Genomic DNA, 18,733 nt, shown 5'->3' with positions numbered 1-18,733 from the left:
CTATCTGCTTGAATATTGTTAGCGAGAAATTATACCCCAAGCCTACATTTTTGATTTCAAAGAGTTTGTTGTGTTATCATGTTCTGATTTAGGACTGAATAGAGACTTGGTCAAGGAGGCGAGGCTGGGGAGCTCTAGACTAGCTCTGTAGCAAGAAAAGTGTAGGTCCCGGCTAGTGCACCGCAGCTTTCATCACTTCCAAACTGTAAAATCTCCACTTTTCGTTCTGTAAATATGCAAATAGGTGTCTCTTGATTCAATTCATGTTTATTTTTGTCCCAGGGAGTTTTTGTTCTTGTCAGTTTTTTTTACATGTAAATAACCTATTTAAGTCATTAAAGTGTGTTTATGCGTCATGTTGGAACACTTTATTATTGGGTTGCATTAATGAGTTCAGTCATCTGGAGAGCCAGGTTTTAATGATCCGGACTTCAGTGGACTGAACAGTAACAGTGCAGCACCGAGGAGAGATAATGATCTGTATGCTGTTTGATGCTCCTAAAATCTCCCTCTCGAGACTATACACTGGCTACACATATCTAGGCTGACTATTTGCTTGCACCCCTGTGTCCAGTACTTGTATACACCAGATTGTCAATGTGTCATTCTGTAATGCCCCAATGCACAGTTACATTATACATCACAGCGCTACCATGCCTGTAGGGTTTACTGTGTAGTATGTCCCAGTCGGCTGTGTTCAGTCTGTGTAGTAGCTGGTCTGAGGTCAGTGAGGAGGTGGATTAGCGAGGACAGGCTCCTCTGCTCTCTCTCTGTTTGCCCAATGACAAGAATAAATCCCACTGCGCTGGGATCTGCACTGCAGTACCTCTGGCTGCTGCTGCACTGGCCACTGTGCTTGTCTTTGTACAAACTGAGAGGTGTGTGTGTGAGAGAGACTGTGTGTGTGAGAGAGACTGTGTGTGTGAGAGAGACTGTGTGTGTGTGAGAGAGACTGTGTGTGTGTGTGTGAGAGAGACTGTGTGTGTGTGTGTGAGAGAGACTGTGTGTGTGTGAGAGAGACTGTGTGTGTGTGGAGAGAGACTGTGTGTGTGTGTGTGAGAGAGACTGTGTGTGTGTGTGTGAGAGAGACTGTGTGTGTGTGTGTGAGAGAGACTGTGTGTGTGTGTGTGTGTGAGAGACTGTGTGTGTGTGTGAGAGAGACTGTGTGTGTGTGTGAGAGACTGTGTGTGTGTGAGAGAGACTGTGTGTGTGTGAGAGAGACTGTGTGGTGTGAGAGAGACTGTGTGTGTGTGTGTGTGAGAGACTGTGTGTGTGTGAGAGAGACTGTGTGTGTGTGAGAGAGACTGTGTGTGTGTGTGTGAGAGACTGTGTGTGTGTGAGAGAGACTGTGTGTGTGTGAGAGCGTGTGTGTGTGAGAGAGACTGTGTGTGTGTGAGAGAGACTGTGTGTGTGAGAGACTGTGTGTGTGAGAGAGACTGTGTGTGTGTGAGAGAGACTGTGTGTGTGAGAGAGACTGTGTGTGTGTGAGAGAGACTGTGTGTGTGAGAGAGACTGTGTGTGTGTGAGAGAGACTGTGTGTGTGGAGAGAGACTGTGTGTGTGTGAGAGGACTGTGTGTGTGTGAGAGACTGTGTGTGTGTGAGAGACTGTGTGTGTGTGAGAGACTGTGTGTGTGTGAGAGACTGTGTGTGTGTGAGAGACTGTGTGTGTGAGAGAGACTGTGTGTGTGTGAGAGAGACTGTGTGTGTGTGAGAGAGACTGTGTGTGTGTGGAGAGAGACTGTGTGTGTGTGTGTGTGTGAGAGACTGTGTGTGTGTGTGTGTGAGACTGTGTGTGTGTGGAGAGACTGTGTGTGTGAGAGAGACTGTGTGTGTGTGAGAGAGACTGTGTGTGTGTGTGTGTGAGAGAGACTGTGTGGGTGTGTGTGTGAGAGAGACTGTGTGTGTGTGTGTGTGAGAGACTGTGTGTGTGTGAGAGACTGTGTGTGTGAGAGAGACTGTGTGTGTGTGAGACTGTAGCCGAGCTCCCTGCCATCCAGGACCTCTATACCAGGCGGTATCAGAAGGTGGCCCTAAAAATTCTCAAAGACTCCAGCCACCCAATTCATAGACTGTTCTTTCTGCTACCAGCATGACAAGCGGTACCGATGCACCAAGTCTGGAACCAACTGGACCCTGAACAGCTTCTATCCCCAAACTATAAGACTACTGAATAGTTAGTCTGGTAGCTATTGGTTAACTGTTTAACTGTCTGCATTGATCCTTTTTACACTCTCTTGACTCATCACGTTGCTGCTACTGTTTATTATCTGTCACTTTACCCCTACCTATGTACACATCTACCTCAATTACCTCGTACCCCTGCACGTCAACTCTGTACTGATACACCGTGTATGTAGCCGAGTTATCATTACACATTGTGTATTTATTATTACTTTTATTATTACGTGTTTTACTTTTCTGTCATTTCTCTATTTTCTCTCTTTCAGCATTGTTGGGAAGGACCCGTATGTAAGCATTTCACTGTTAGTCTACACCTGTTGTTTACCAAGCATGTGACAAATGAAATGTATTTTATTTTATTTGTGTGTGTGCGTGTGGGAGGTGTGTTTGTGTAGTCGTAAGCGTGTGTGAGCGAGAGATACTGAGACATCTTAGTACATGCAGTAAAAGCGAGCATTTGAGATATTGTTGTGGCAAATCTGATTACCAGAGTTAATTTGTGTCCCTGAGAAAAACAATCTAGTCGATGGGAAGAATATCACCCATGTATCAGGAAGGCAGCATAGATACCCACTGCCACCGCAGCCAGCCAGCCAGCCAGCCAGCCAGCCTGCCAGCCATCCAGTCTGTGATTGAATGGAGATGAATGGGAAGGAAAGACTAATTTCAAGCCTCTTGTCACAGCATGTAATCGCCTGCTGCAGAACACTGACTGACTTTGATTAATTGGTCTAGTGGTTTCCAATTTGCTCATATTACATAGATGAGCAATGTTGTTGTGTCTAAAAGTGCTTACAAATCTTCCCTGCCTGCTGCCATGTTGTTGTTGTTGTTGTTTGGGGACTTGTTGCTAATGCTATTGGTCTCGAATCCCAGGCTGTAGTGACGCCGCAACACTGTGATGCAGGGCCTTAGACCACTGTGCCACTCGGGAGGCCGATTGGATCATTTCTAACAAATCAGAGTATCAAAGCCAATGAGTCATTTTCAAAATGCTGCTTTACATGTGTTCAGCTGGACAATAACCTACAACACAAGGCCAAATCTACACTGGAGTTGCTTACCAACAACACAGTGAATGTTCCTGAGTGGCCAAGTTACAGTTTTGACTTAAATGTGTTAGAAAATCTATGACAAGACCTGAAAATGTCTAGCCATGATCACCAACAACTTGACAGAGATTGAAGAATTTTGAATAGAATAATGGGCAAATATTGTACATTACTACTGGTGGGCAAACCTCTTGGAGACTTACCCAGAAAGACTCACAGCTGTAATCACTGTCAAAGGTGATTCTAACATGTATTGACTCAGGAGGGTGAATACTTATCTAATCAAGGTGTATTAGTCTTTTATTTTTCATCAATTTTTTTGTGTTCAAATGTTTCTTCCACTTTGAAATCAGAGTATTTTGTGTAGATCAATGACAAAAGAAATCACAATTACCTTAATTTCAATCCCACTTTGTTACGCAACAAAATGTTTAAAAAAAATCCAGGTGGGTAATACTTATGATATCCACTATAGATACCATCCATAAACACTATGACACAAAACATTTTCAACTACATTTACAGCTTGTTGTAATACCAGCTTGTTGTAGTCATTAATACCAGTTGATTGTATCTTATTGGACCATGTGAGTTGGGGTAGTTTACCAGTAGCATTTCCTTTGGTACTACACTACTATGTTTCTTTTGTCAAATTGCTCCACATTATGATTTATGACACCCCTTTAGATTCTGGTGCACAGCCCTCATCTTATTTTACATCTCCATGACGTTGTAAACCTTGTCTGTAGGGCCCAAGAGGAGCTGTACCACTGAGTGAAATAGCATATTATGTCACATATCAGCAGCCTCTATAGTCTGGCAGTGGTATGAAGTTGTTGTCACAGATACCATTGGTCAACTGGCTGAGCAGAGTAAGTTCCTTAACTTCCTACAACCCTTCACTAAGATCCTTTTAAAGGGATTTTACCATACAAAGAGCAGCAACCACACCCTTCCCTTACCCTTCCTTTCCGCCAAAGGCCAATGGCTTAGTTTGATTCACTAATTGACGATTTAGTGACTGTGGGGAAACAAGAAATGGTGCTTCCAGGAACTGAGTGGGCAGCTTACTGTAAATGGCAGCATGTATTTTGGGTGCCATTGCTATTAAGAATTCAGTTGCTCTATTCTCGGGTCTAGGCTGAGAACAGCTGAAAAGGGTTTTCAAAACCTTTTTATGTGTGTGAATGTGAGAGGTCAGATATGCTCTCCATTCACTGGGTTATTACTACTCTCCTCTAGATGTTTTTTAGACCACATAACAGCCACAAAGACCAATGGACTCTAGAAATAAAGACCAATGGACTCTAGAAATAAAGAGCTATGGACTACAACCCCTTTAAACTTCTCCCACCCACTTAAGTCCTCCTTGGGGGGAGGCCCCTAAACACAGACAATCCCAGTCCCCCCTCTCGTGCCTGCCTGTGGAGGGGGTGGAGTGGGTGGTGGTGATGGCTAAGTCTATCTTAATAATCTGGGTTTATGGCTGGGGAGTGGCCCCAGCATCTGGAGCAGGCCCACTGCAGAGCGATAGGGGGGTGAAGGAGAGATGGACCTATCGAGAGAGGCGTAGATGGCTTGCCAGAGGAGAGGAAGAGGCGAGCTGGGGAGCGTTGGAGTCAGCCCTATACCATAGCTCAGGGCTGGTTGGTGGTTTGATGGGTGAGAGGAGGAGGAGGAGGAGGGGGTGGTGGAGGAGGAGGAGGAGGAGGAGAGGGGGCCAGGCCCTGTGTCTACCTCACCACCCTGATTTTTATTTTATTTTTATTTAACCTTTATTTTACTAGTCAGTTAAGAAAAAATGTGTCATTATTTACAATGACTGCCTACCCCGGCAAACCCGGACAACGCTGGGCCAATAGTGCACTGCCCTATGGGACCCCCAATCACGACTGGATGTGATACAGCCTGGTTTCAAACCAGGGACTGTAGTGACGCCTATTGCACTGAGATGCAGTGCTTTAGACCGCTGCGCCACTCGGGAGACCAGGCTCTGTGCTCCCTGCTGGCCATGTGCTGGTTCTGGCCTGGAGGCTGTGAAGCAGAGGAGAAGGACCTGTTTCTGTGCTCGGCCCTGCTCACCCTCAGGCAGCTGCTAAAGGACAAGCTGGCCCAGCTGCTAGATGACATGGCTGGATGAGTGGCCTATGAGAAACCTACTGTCCCCGACCCATGCACTGGACTCCTGGTAACCCACCTCTGCCTTTTCTAGGTGTTTGAGCACAGTTTATTGTGGGCTGCCACAGTATATACTGTAGTGTCATATGTTTATTCAGTACAGATTCCAGGTCATGCTAGTAGTGGGATACTGTATCACTGGTGTTTTGTGCTTTACAATTCTCCAACCTGCCTCTACTGATGATTTATTGAAGTGTATAGATTGCATACAGTACATTAATGCATAGCAGCTCCCCACTGGATCAATGGTCAGTTCAATTCACTCTGATATACTACTAGGTCAAGAATGCATATTTATTTATTTGGATCCCCATTAGCTTTTGCAGAAGAAGCAGCTATTCTTCCTGGACTCCACAAAAAACCCAAAACATGGTAACAAGTAACAAAACACTGATTGATAAACTGATAGTCAAGGACAGTCACACACATTTAAAATACAAAGCATTTTACCAACAATACAACTGTAGTGCTAGCATTGGAGTAGAGTATCACTCTTCCTCTTCTATTTAATACAAAATAATATTGGTACTTTTTACCCCTTTCATGGTATCCAATTGGTAGTTACAGTCTTGTCTCATCGCTGCAACTCCCGTACGGACTCGGGAGAGGCGAAGGTCGAGAGCCATGCGTCCTCCGAAAAATGACCCTGCCAAGACACACTGCTTCTTGACACACAGCTCGCTTAACCAGGAAGCCAGCTGCACCAATGTGTCGGAGGAAGCACCGTACAGCTGGCAACCGAAGTCAGCGTGTATGCACCCGGCCACCACAAGGAGTCACTAGAGCGCGATGGGACAAGGACGTCCCAGTCGGCCAAACCCTCCCCTAACCCAGACGACGCTGGGCCAATTGTGCGCCGCCTCATGGGTCTCCCGGTCGCAGCTGGCTGAGACGCAGCCTGGGATCGAACCCAGATCGGTAGTGACGTCTCTAGCACTGCAATGCAGGCCCCCACTCCTCCTCTTCTATCTCAGTATTCATTTGCACCCAGGATAGTCCTACTGGTTGGTCAACCTGTCTCTGGGAAGAGTTTATTACCGAGTAGGTCAGAGGGAAGGTTGGCTTGGCTGTTGCTGGTTTTATGGTTGTGCTTTGTATTAGGGACTGTTCTGTGGGTAGCCTGCTAGATGTCCAATCGGATGTTATCAGACATCCTCTGTGGCAGGTTTGTGGCCCAGCGGGAGTGTTTTGCTATCACCATTCTCTGTTTTATATCAGGGCACCAGGTCATGCGGCTAGCAGGTTTCACCATGCTTCTTCCTGTGCTTTCAATTTCTATGAACTGGTCTCATGTTGAGAAATTGTTCACTACTATATTAGTGTCTTTCCTATGCTGTTGTTTTATATCAGTCATATTTGGCAGTTAGGGGTGCTGCTAGCGTTTTCCTACTTTGTTGTTCTAGTCGTGGGGATGCAATATAATACTGTTGTTCTCAACCCCCTATGGGGACTCATCAGAATGGATTTTTAATCTGAGGGTGTTTCATTATTAAAACATTCACTCTGAAGTCTCCTCAGAGACCCCGGTGGAATAATATTTGTTTAGAATGAATAATAAAGCATATAATGGGAATGGCAGAGGGACTGGGGCCCTCCCTCCCTGTTTGATTTATGAGAAACTGTCTTTATTTATTGAGCCCTAAAAAGAAGATGGTAACATGACACAATAGGCCTAACCTGAGGGATGAATCTGCCTCTGTCAGAGCCTTACTGTGGTGTGACAGGACACTCTCCTGTGAGCAATGGGCTGAGCCGGCCCGAGGGACGCCCCATATTTTATCCTCGGCTTTACACTTTAGACGTTCCATTCGGGTTTGTTTATTTTCGTAAAGAGAAAGTATTTTGGCGCCTGGAGGATTCTTCTTTGATTTGAAAAGCGGTTCATAACTTCAAGTAGGCTGAGCCTTCTGCTTTTAATGACTCTGTTTTAATGTCTGGCGGTGAGAGGGGAGAATGAACAGTATCCGGCTTCACTCAACTGTTTGACAGCTCTTGTTTATCTTTGGGCTGTGTTTGTTTCTAACCTCACTGTATATGAATACTATTTGAATAATATGTTAGTGGAGCCAGGTTGGAGTGCGTTCTGACCTTGGCTTAGGAGACATCAGGAGACACAATCTACCTACCTCATCCCCATATTGTTTTTATTTACTTTCCTGCTCTTTTGCACACCAGTATCTCTACTTGCACATCATCATCTGCTCATTTATCACTCCAGTGTTAATCTGCTAAATTGTAATTACTTTGCTACTATGGCCTATTTACTGCCTACCTCCTCATGCCATTTGCACACACTGTATATAGACTTTCTTTTTTTCTATTGTGTTATTGACTATACGCTTGTTTATTCCATGTGTAACTCTGTGTTGTTGTTTGTGTCGCACTGCTTTGCTTTATCTTGGCCAGGTCGCAGTTGTAAATGAGAACTTGTTCTCAACTAGCCTACCTGGTTAAATAAAGGTGAAAAAAAATACAAAATCCTGACTGGTTGCATCACTGCCTGGTATGGCAACTACTCTGTCACCGACCGCAAGGCACTACAGAGGGTAGTGCAAACAGCACAGTACATCACTGGGGCCAAGCTTCCTGCCATCCAGGATCTCTATACCAGGCGGTGTCAGAGGAAGGCCCTAAACATTGTCAAAGACTCCAGCCACCCTAGTCATAGACTGGTCTCTCTGCTACCTCACGGCAAGCGGTACCAGAGCGCCAAGTCTAGGACCAAGAGGCTTCTAAACAGCTTCTACCCGCAAGCCATAAGACTCCTGAACATCTAGTCAAATGGCTAGCCAGACTATTTGCAGTACCCCCTCTTTACACCACTGCTACTCTCTGTTGTCATCTATGCATAGTCACTTTAATAACTCTACCTACATGTACATACTACCTCAACTAACCGGTGCCCCTGCACATTGACTCTGTAACGGTACCCCCCTGTATGTAGTCTCGCTATTGTTATTTTACTGCTGCTCTTTAATTACTTGTTACTTTTATCTCTTATTCTTATCCAAAAAAATGTTAACTGCATTGTTGGTTAGGGGCTCGTAAGTAAGCATTTCACCTGTTGTATTCGGCGCATGTGACTAATAAAATTAGATTTTGATTTGATGAGTCAAAAGAGTTCGTGTAAAAAGGGTCAATGCAGATAGTCTGGTAGCTATTTGGTTAACTATTTAACTAACTATTCAGCAGTCTTATGGTTTGGGGATAGAAGCTGTTCAGGGTCCTGTTGGTTCCAGACTTGGTGCATCGGTACCACTTGTCATGTGGTAGCAGAGAAAACAGTCTATGACTTGGGTGGATGGAGTGTTTGACAATCGTTAGGGCCTTCCTCTGACCCCGCCTGGTGTAGCGGTCCTGGATGACAGGGAGCTCAGCCCTAGTGATGTACTCTCGTTCTCTCCACAGCCTGAGAATGTGTACTGGCTACCACTGATAAAGGCCATGCTCAGAGAGGAGGGTTAGGTGGCAGAATATCACCATGTCCTGTCTATCAATGTCATCCAGACGTCTGTTATGTCCATCAGTCATGTAGAAATGTTCACGTCAAAATAACAAATCCATTAGGACACAAAGAGGCTACGGGTTTGAACTACCTCAATCATGTAGTGCAGCATTACCATGCAGTTTGGGATTGGGAATAAACTAGCATCCTGAACTCCAAATAGCCAAAAGCCAAACAAAAACAATGCAGGTTTTCAATAACAAAAAAACTGCTCTGCTTCAACACATTTTTGCACTCTGTATGTTATGAGCGCATCACAGGCCAGAACAAAAAGTTACAATTATTTTATTAGCAAGCTAACTATACGTACAGTCGACGATCCGACTGGTCAATCAACTAGCTTACCTGGTTAAATAAAGGTGAAATAAAAAATAAAAAAATAAACATTTATTCTGACCTTGGTTTAGAAGACACTTGGATGTGTTTGGCTGCCAGTGTGTGTATGAAAGAGAGGTGTTGTGGATGACACCTTCCCCATGGGTGGAAAATACCAGGCTGGTTAATCACCCCAGTTGGCGAGCAGGAGTAGTAATCTCTCCACAAACCGCTCCTTCTGACCTCTCCCAGGTCAACATGCTCAGGATTTCACATGAACAATACCTAGCCTTTGCGATCACATTGGAGTTTGTGAAAGAGATCATCAACATATATCCAGTGTTATATCTTTGGTGAAGTTAACCATGTACTTTCCGACACCTTTAGACACTCATTTCGGTTGCATTCTCAGAATGCCGTTAACTTCAAGGTGTGGGGAGCTAGTAGAATGAAATATCTTGTTTCTATACTGAGACCTTAGTAAGGCTAGTTATTTGCGTTATGTGTTGGCGTGGTCTGCCCCCACAGACCTGAGCCTTTAGTCAGGTGACCTGACCTGGGTTTGGAACAAAATAGTCTCTGTGAGTGTCACTCAGCTACAGTAGTAGCCTCTACCAGGCTTTCACCTCCACGTCGGTGAGCGAGGCCTGGAAGCCAAAGATACTCAGCTTGTGACCACGGGTAGCTTTGTTTGCAAACACTGGACTCAAATCCCTCTCAATTGTCACAGCAGACGCCTCAGTAAGATGTTATTTTCCGTGACGCATAGCTTCTAAAGATTGGCTTGGACTCATGTTTTTCTTCAAAAGCACCCAAAATACTTCATTAAAGGGCCCCTCCTCCCTACAGCGTGACCTGTGTTGTTGTCAGTTTAGATGAATGCCTCCCTCTGCCCCTGAATCCCTCTGGCCTGTTGAACAGATACAGCTATCCCTGACAGTGTCACAGAATATCCAGCAGCCCAGAAGAGTCCTCTTTGTATTGATGTATTGAGGCTGCATGGCCAGTAACACCCGCAGCCTGGCCTCTGCATTATACTCTCTGGAAACTGACCAGGGTCACGTGGACCAGAGATGGGATGGTAGAGAGAGAGAGCGTGAGGGAGGAATGCCCCTCCGTTTGCACTGTCCGCTTGGTCCGGCCGTCCACTCCGATTGATATGCAGATTGGTGCGGGCAGCAGTTTTTTGTCAACTGCCTACACTCTCAGAACCTCTACGTTCAGGATTAATAGCGAGATCCCATCAAGTACAGTCCAGTCAGCACCAACCAAGTGTGGTTTATCGGTCAGACGCAGTCCAGGCGTGATGCCAGCGTCCAGGCCGGGTAGGCTGCATAGGAAAGGCTGTAACCTGGCCCGTAGGACCCAGAGACAGGCCACAGCAGCCTGGAGGCTCCTCTACAGCCTGCTCTTCATGGTGAGTAGGACAGAGAGGGATTGAGAGGCTTGATGATTGCCGTGGGAGTAGAGTTGACCGTTTGGAGAGGGAAGGACAGCAGTAGTGGGTATATGGGGTTCTGGTGTGGCGATGGGTATTAACCTCGATGGCTCAACATGTTTTAGGGCTGTAGGTGCTATGACAGATGTTGAAACTATTCCTCATGGTGAGAGGGAGAGAGAGATGTCTGGCTTTACAGCAGGGATAAGAGATGGGTTGTCCAATTTGGGCTAATTGACAGGAAAGGATTCAGCTCATTCTACCTAGCATTCCCACAGGCTTTATGCTTGTGAAATCAGAAAACCCCGACAGTTCTGGCTTTAGTTTTGGGTTAACCGAGGGATGGAGAATTGAGACTAGCGCTGTCAGATGTGCTTGTCCTTTCTGCGACTGCATCCCTGTCTCTCCCGCCTCCATGGCTCCCGAGCCGGCTTTGCAGGTCTTAATTGGATATTTGGGTTAGTCGTCAGGCATTGGACTCAGACTGTGTTGTTGGGATTGTTGTGTGAGACAGACTTCTGAGTCACGTCTGAGTCTCTCTCTCTCTCTCCCTCTAGTCATGCTCTTACAGGTCGCTCTTATTAAGAACTGATTAAAAGTCATGCTGCGAGAAAGGGAGAATCCCTGTGTGTGGTGTGTGTGTGTGTGTGTGTGTGTGTGTGAGAGCGCATGTGGGTGTGTGCGTGCATCCATGCCTGTGTGTGTAGCTCTGTGTGTGTTTTCTCCAGATCCTCTGTAGGCCTAGGACCTCAGTCACTGCAGCAGCAGAAACAAACTGCAGGCGAGAGCCGCACACAATTACTGCTATCTGTCTGTGTGAGGCAGGTTTGCCTCTGAAGCTGCCGCAGGGTATTTGAGTAATATGTCAACATGATATTCTTCAACCCTTTTTCCTCCTTGAGCTGGTCTCCAAGCCTTTCAGCTGCAATATGGAGGAGCTTTGGTCTGTGTTAGTGTGTGGGTGAAACATATCCACTACATTCAGTGTGTGTGCTTGTGTGTGTGCGTGTGTCGATGCTCGCCTATATGCGTGAGTCTGTTATTTTGTATATCTACAGTCTACAGCAGTATAGAATCCTGTCAGTGTGGTGCTCTCCTCTCAGTAGCATAGTGGGACAGCTGAGTCTCAGTGTAATTATCATTGCTCACACAGAGACCCAGAGCTGCTGGCTGGGTGGTTCTGTCTAGAGGCCAGCCTATCCCAGGCCTGAATCCTCTTCCCCTCAGTGGGTCCCTGAGCCACCAGCCTCCTGACCCCAGCCCCATGCCATAGCTATACTTCTCCCACAGTGCTGCCCAGTGACTTCTCTGTCCTCTCCACAGATTAGTTTTGAAGCTGCTTTGGCATCCTGTCTCCTGATTGGCCATGCTATAATTAGCTAACTGATGAGCTGCTGGCTTAATAGAGAACTTGATTTGGGTTCTGCTGGGTTGTGTTAGTGTATTGATTTGTATGGTGTGTGTGTGTGTGTGTGTGTGTGTGTGTGTGTGTGGTGTGTGTGTGTGGGTGTGTGTGTGCGCGCAATATTTATGGTGACAAGCAAGGTATTTTCTGAGACTTGCTTTTTTTATGTAACGATCAGCGTTTCTCTCACTCAAATACACACTCTCTCTCATGCGCACACACACACACACACACACACACACACACACACACACACACACACACACACACACACACACACACACACACACACACACACACACCTGTCAGTACTGGCACTATACTAGAACTATAGGAGCCAATCACAGCACTGAGCCGATCTAACAGCTAGGACTGTGTGATACTGTAAACCTGTTAAGTTGAGCTCTAAGCTATGGTTTAGTTTTGTCTGCTTCGTACTGTATGACAGCTTGTTATGGTGATTGATGGGGATATCGTTTTTGACATACAGTTCATTCGTAAAGTATTCCAGACCCTCAAACAGGTTTTTAGACATTTTAGCACGTATTAAAAATAAACAGAAATACCTTATTTACATAAGTATTCAGACCCTTTGTAATGAGACTTGAAATTGAGCTCAGGTGCATCCTGTTTCCATTGATCATCCTTGAGATGTTTCTACAACTTGATTGGAGTCCACCTGTGGTAAATTCAATTGATTGGACATGATTTGTAAAGGCACACACCAGTCTATATAAGGTCCCACAGTTGACAGTGCATATCAGAGCAAAAACCAAGCCATGAGGTTGAAGGAATTCTCCGTAGAGCTCTGAGATGGGATTGTGTCGAGGCACAGATCTGGGGAAGGGTACCAAAACATTTCTGCAGCACTAAAGGTCCCCAAGAACACAGTGGCCTCCATCATTCTTAAATGGAAGACGTTTGGAACCAACAAGACTCTTCCTAGAGCTGGCCGCCTGGCCAAACTGAGCTATCGGGGGAGAAGGGCCTTGGTCAGGGAGGTGACCAAGAACCTGATGGTCACTCTGACAGAGCTCCAGAGTTCCTCAGTGGATATGAAGGACACCCATCTCTGCAGCACTCCACCAATCAGGCTTTTATGGTAGAGTGGCTAGACGGAAGCCACTCCTCAGTAAATGTCACATGACAGCCCGCTTGGAGTTTGCCAACAGGTACCTAAAGACTCTCAGACCATGAGAAACAAGATTCTCTGGTCTGATGAAACCAAGATTCAACTATTTGGCCTGAATGCTAAGCGTCACGTCTGGAGGAAACCTGGCACCATCCCTATGGTGAAGCATGGTGGTGGCTGCATCATGCTGCGGGGATGTTTTTCAGCAGCAGGGACTGGGAGACTAGTCAGGATCGAGGGAAAGATGAACTGAGAAAGTACAGTGAGATCCTTGATGAACACCTGATCTACAGCGCTCAGGACCTCAGACTGGGGTGAAGGTTCACCTTTCGACAGAACAACAACCCCAAGCACACAGCCAAGACAACGCAGGAGTGGCTTCGGGACAAGTCTCTGAATGTCCTTGAGTTGCCCAAACAGAGCCCAGACTTGAACCCGATCTAACATCTCTGGGGAGACCTGAAAACAAGTGTCCAGCAACGCTATCCATGCAACCTGATAGAGCTTGAGAGGATCTGCAGAGAAGAATGGGAGAAACTCTCCAAATATCAATCAATCAAATGTATTTATAAAGCCCTTTTTATATCAGCCAATGTCACAAAGTGCTATACAGAAACCCAGCCTAAAACCCCAAACAGCAAGCAATGCAGATGTAGAAGCACGGTGGCTAGGAAAAACTCCCTAGAAAGGCAGGAACCTAGGAAGAAACCTAGAGAGGAACCAGGCTCTGAGAGGTGGCCAGTCCTCTTCTGGCTGTGCCGGGGGAGATTATAACAGTACATGGCCAAGATGTTCAAATGTTCATAGATGACCAGCAGGGTCAAATAATAATCATCACAGTGGTTGTAGAGGGTGCAACAGGTCAGCACCTCAGGAGTAAATGTCAGTTGGCTTTTCATAGCCGATCATTCAGAGTTAGAGACAGCAGGTGCGGTAGAGAGAGAGAGAATTGAAAACAGCAGGTCCAGGACAAAGTAGCACGTCCGGTGAACAGGTCAGGGTTCCATAGCCACAGGCAGAACAGTTGAAACTGGAGCAGCAGCACGACCAGGTGGACTAGGGACAGCAAGGAGTCATCAGGCCAGGTAGTCCTGAGGCATGGTCCTCGTGCTGAGGTCCTCCGAGAGAAGAGAGAGTGAGAATTAGAGGGAGCATTCTTAAATTCACACAGGACACCGGATAAGACAGGAGAAATACTCCAGATATAACAGACTAACCCTAGCCCCCGACACACAAACTATTGCAGCATAATTACTGGAGGCTGAGACAGGAGGGGTCGGGAGACACTGTGGCCCCGTCTGACTATACCCCCGGACAGGGCCAACCAGGCAGGACATAACCCCACCCACTTTGCCAAAGCACAGCCCCCACACCACTAGAGGGATATTTTCTACCACCAACTTACTACCCTGAGACCAGGCCAAGTATAGCCCACAAAGATCTCCCCGACAGCACGAACCCGAGGGGGGCGCCAAATACATGTGTGCCAAGCTTGTAGCATCATACCCAAGAGAACTTGAGGCTGTAATCGCTGCCAATGGTGCTTGAACAAAGTACTGAGTAAAAGGTCTGAATACTTATAGTACCAGTCATTAGTTTGGACACACCTACTCATTCAAGGGTTTTTCTATATTTTTTTACTATTTTCTTGATTGTAGAATAATAGTGAAGACATCAAAACTATGAAATAACACATATGGAATCATGTAGTAATTAACTAAAAACGTGTTAAACAAATCAAAATATATTTGACATTCTTCAAAATAGCCACCCTTTGCCTTGATGACAGCTTTGCACACTCTTGGCATTCTCTCAACCAACTTCATGAGGAATGCTTTTCCAACAGTCTTGAAGGAGTTCCCACATATGCAGAGAACTTGTTTGCTGCTTTTTCTTCACTCTGCGGTCCAACTCATCCCAAACCATCTCAATTGGGTTGAGGTTGGGTTATTGTTTAGGCCAGGTCATCTGATGCAGCACTCCATCACTCTCCTTCTTGGTCAAATAGCCCTTACACAGCCTGGAGGTGTGTTGGGTCATTGTCCTGTTGAAAAACAAATGATAGTCCCACTAAGCACAAACCAGATGGGATGGTGTATCGCTGCAGGATGCTGTGGTTGCCATGCTGGTTAAGTGTGCTTTAAATTCTAAATAAATCACAGACGTCACCAGCAAAGCACCCCCACACCATCACACCTCCTCCTCCATGCTTCACGGTGGGAACCACACATGCAGAGATCATCCATTCACCTACTCTGCGTCTCACAAACAGACACCGGTTGGAACCAAAAATTGCAAATTTGGACTCATCAGACCAAACGACAGATTTCCACCAGTCTAATGTCCATTGCTCGTGTTTCTTGGCCCAATCAAGTCTCTTCTTCTTATTGGTGTCCTTTAGTAGTGGTTTGACCATGATGGCCTGATTCATGCAGTCTCCTCTGAACAGTTGATGTTGAGATGTGTCTGTTACTTGAACTCTGTGAAGCATTTATTTGGGCTGCAATCCGAGGTGCACTTAACTCTAATGTATTTATCCTCTGCAGCAGAGGTAACTTCCTTTCCTGTGACGGTCCTCATGAGAGCCAGTTTCATCATAGCGCTTGATGTTTTTTGCGACTGCACTTGGAGAAACTATAAAAGTTCTTGAAATGTTCCATGTTGACTGACCTTCATGTCTTAAAGTAATGGACTGTTGTTTCTCTTTGCTTATTTAAGCTGTTCTTGCCATAATATGGACTTGGTTTTTTACCAAAGGGGATTATCTTCTGTATACCACCCCTACTGTGTCACAACACAACTGATTGGCTCAAACGCATTATGAAGGAAAGAAATTCCACAAATTAACTTAACAAGGCACACCTGTTAGTTGGTGACTACCTCATGAAGCTGGTTGAGAGAATGCCAAAGTGTGCAAAGCTGTCATTAAGGCAAAGGGTGGCTACTTTGAAGAATCTCAAATATAAAATATATTTTGATTTAACACTTTTATTGGTTACTACATGATTCCATATGTGTTATTTCATAGTTTTGATGTCTTCACTATTATTCTACAATGTAAAAAAGAAAGAAAACCCCTTGAGTGAGTAGGTGTGTCTAAACGTTTGACTGGCACTGTATGTAAATGTGACATTTCTGTTTTTTATATTTGTAATACATTAGAAAAAATGTAAAACCTGTTTTTGCATTGTCATTTTGGGGTATTGTGTGTAGATTGAGGGGGGAAAAACACAATTGAATCCATTTTAGAATAAGCCTGTGATGTTACAAAATGTGGAAAAAGTCAAGGGGTCTGAATACTTTCCGAATGCACTGTATATCTATGTGGTAAGATAAACAAGATAAAAGTCCTTGTGATCCTAGTAAGCTTTGTGTACATGTTACTCATGCAGTCCCTAACCTGTCTCTCGCTATCGCCCACTGCAGAGCGTGGAGACGGTGTGCACGCTGTACCACACCTTCCAAGAGGGCTCCGGGGGCTTGATGGAGGGCCACAAAGACCCCCCGCACCCAGGGGCCGAGACCACACTGCTCAGACCCTGCCCCCGACACATGAGTGCCACCGAGAGGCTCCGCAAGGTCATCCAGGAGCTGGTGGACACAGAGAAGTCCTATGTCAAGGTAATGATTTGTTATCTGGCTATTATGTTTGTTTAAGATAATGGCAAATTTCCCCGAAACAATCAGTTGAGCCAGGATGAGATGGAAAGAGAAAGGAAAGCCACTGAATAGTACCGAGACTGTGTGGCCCTACCTACCGACCTACCAACCGACCGACCGCAGAGATATAACCTGCATCATTGTTTATACTCTCTCAGAGGCCCTGTTCAGCTCAAGTTTCCGTCTCACCCCTTTTCTCAGAGCACATTAAAGAGCTCCTTTCATGATCTCCACCTGGTCTCTTAATCCCTGTCAGCTCTCTCTCTCTCGGTCTCTCTCTATGTCTCTCTCTCGGTCTCTCTTGCTCAATCTCTCTCTCGGTGTCGGTCTCTCTCTCGGGTCTGTCTCTTTCTCTCTCGGTCTTTCTCTCGGTCCCTCTTGCTCAATCTCTCTCTGTCTCTCTCTCTCGGTCTCCTCTCTCTTTCTCATTCTCTCTTGCTCAATCTCTCTCTCGCTCAATCTCTCTCTCTCAATCTCTCTCTCTCGGACTCTCTCTCGGACTCTCTTGCTCCATCTCTCTCTCGGTCTCTCTCTCGGACTCTCTTGTTCCATCTCTCTCTCTGTCTCTCTCTCGCTCAATCTCTCTGTCTCGGTCTCTCTCTCTTGGTCTCTCTCTCATTCTCTCTTGCTCAATCTCTCGGTCTCTCTCTCGCTCTCTCTCTCGGTCTCTCTCTCGCTCCATCTCTCTCTCTGTCTCGGTCTCTCTCTCTTTCTCGGTCTCTCTCTCTTTCTCGGTCTCTCTCTCGGTCTCTCTCTCGGTCTCTCTCTCTTTCTCGGTCTCTCTCTCTTTCTCGGTCTCTCTCTCTTTCTCGGTCTCTCTCTCTTTCTCGGTCTCTCTCTCTTTCTCGGTCTCTCTCTCTTTCTCGGTCTCTCTCTCTTTCTCGGTCTCTCTCTCTCGGTCTCTCTCTCTGTCTCCTCTCTCTCGGTCTCATTCTCTCTTGCTCAATCTCTCTCTCGCTCTCTCTCGGTCTCTCTCTCTCTCTCTCGGTCTCTCTCTCTGTCTCTCTTTCTCGTCTCTCTCTCTTTCTCGGTGTCTCTCTCTTGGTCTCTCTCATTCTCTCTCTGTCTCTCTCTCTCGGTCTCTCTCTCGGTCTCTCTCTCTTTCTCATTCTCTCTTTCTCTTTCTCTCTCAATCTCTCTCTCTCGGTCTCTCTCTCTTGCTCCATCTCTCTCTCTGTCTCTCTCTCTCGGTCTCTCTCTCTGTCTCGGTCTCTCTCTCTGTCTCGGTCTCTCTCTCTGTCTCGGTCTCTCTCTCTGTCTCGGTCTCTCTTTCTCGGTCTCTCTCTCTCTCTTGGTCTCTCTCTCATTCTCTCTCGCTCAATCTCTTTCGGTCTCTCTCTCGGTCTCAGTCTCGGTTTCTCTCTCTCTCTCGCGCAATCTCTCTCTCTCTCTCGCAATCTCTCTCTCTCTCTCGCTCGGTCTCTCTCTCTCGCTCGCTCGGTCTCTCTCTCTCTCTCGCTCGGTCTCTCTCTCTCTCTCGCTCGGTCTCTCTCTCTCTCTCGGTCTCTCTCTCTCTCTCTCTCTCTCGCTCGGTCTCTCTCTCTCTCTCTCTCTCTCGCTCGGTCTCTCTCTCTCTCTCTCTCGCTCGGTCTCTCTCTCTCTCTCTCGCTCGGTCTCGCTCGGTCTCTCGCTCGCTCGGTCTCTCTCTCTCTCTCTCGCTCGGTCTCTCTCTCTCTCTCTCGCTCGGTCTCTCTCTCTCTCTCTCGCTCGGTCTCTCTCTCTCTCGCTCGGTCTCTCTCTCTCTCTCGCTCGGTCTCTCTCTCTCTCTCGCTCAGTCTGTCTCTCTCTCTCTCGGTCTCTCTCTCTCGGTCTCTCTCGGTCTCTCTCGCTCGGTCTCTCTCTCGCTCGGTCTCTCTCTCTCTCTCG

The 18,733-nt window shown here is 46.4% G+C and overlaps 1 protein-coding gene across 3 annotated transcripts in view; it reads left to right on the top strand.

The window, feature by feature from the left end:
• The window catches only part of LOC106575182 (rho guanine nucleotide exchange factor TIAM2), a 108,530-nt gene that overhangs the window by 75,427 nt on the left and 14,370 nt on the right, over positions 1 to 18,733 (top strand). For all 3 annotated transcript variants that reach the window (XM_014151838.3, XM_014151537.3, XM_014151621.3), the window contains exon 16: positions 16,634 to 16,828. In XM_014151838.3, the coding sequence (XP_014007313.3) occupies positions 16,634 to 16,828 (195 nt within the window). The remainder of the gene's footprint in view (positions 1 to 16,633; positions 16,829 to 18,733) is intronic.

This window comes from Salmo salar, chromosome 01 (assembly GCF_965601325.2).
Source record: "Salmo salar chromosome 01, fSalSal1, whole genome shotgun sequence".
NCBI classification, from domain to species: domain Eukaryota; kingdom Metazoa; phylum Chordata; class Actinopteri; order Salmoniformes; family Salmonidae; genus Salmo; species Salmo salar.
Note: the sequence above shows the minus strand (reverse complement) of the source record. Positions and strands in the feature narration are given on the sequence as shown.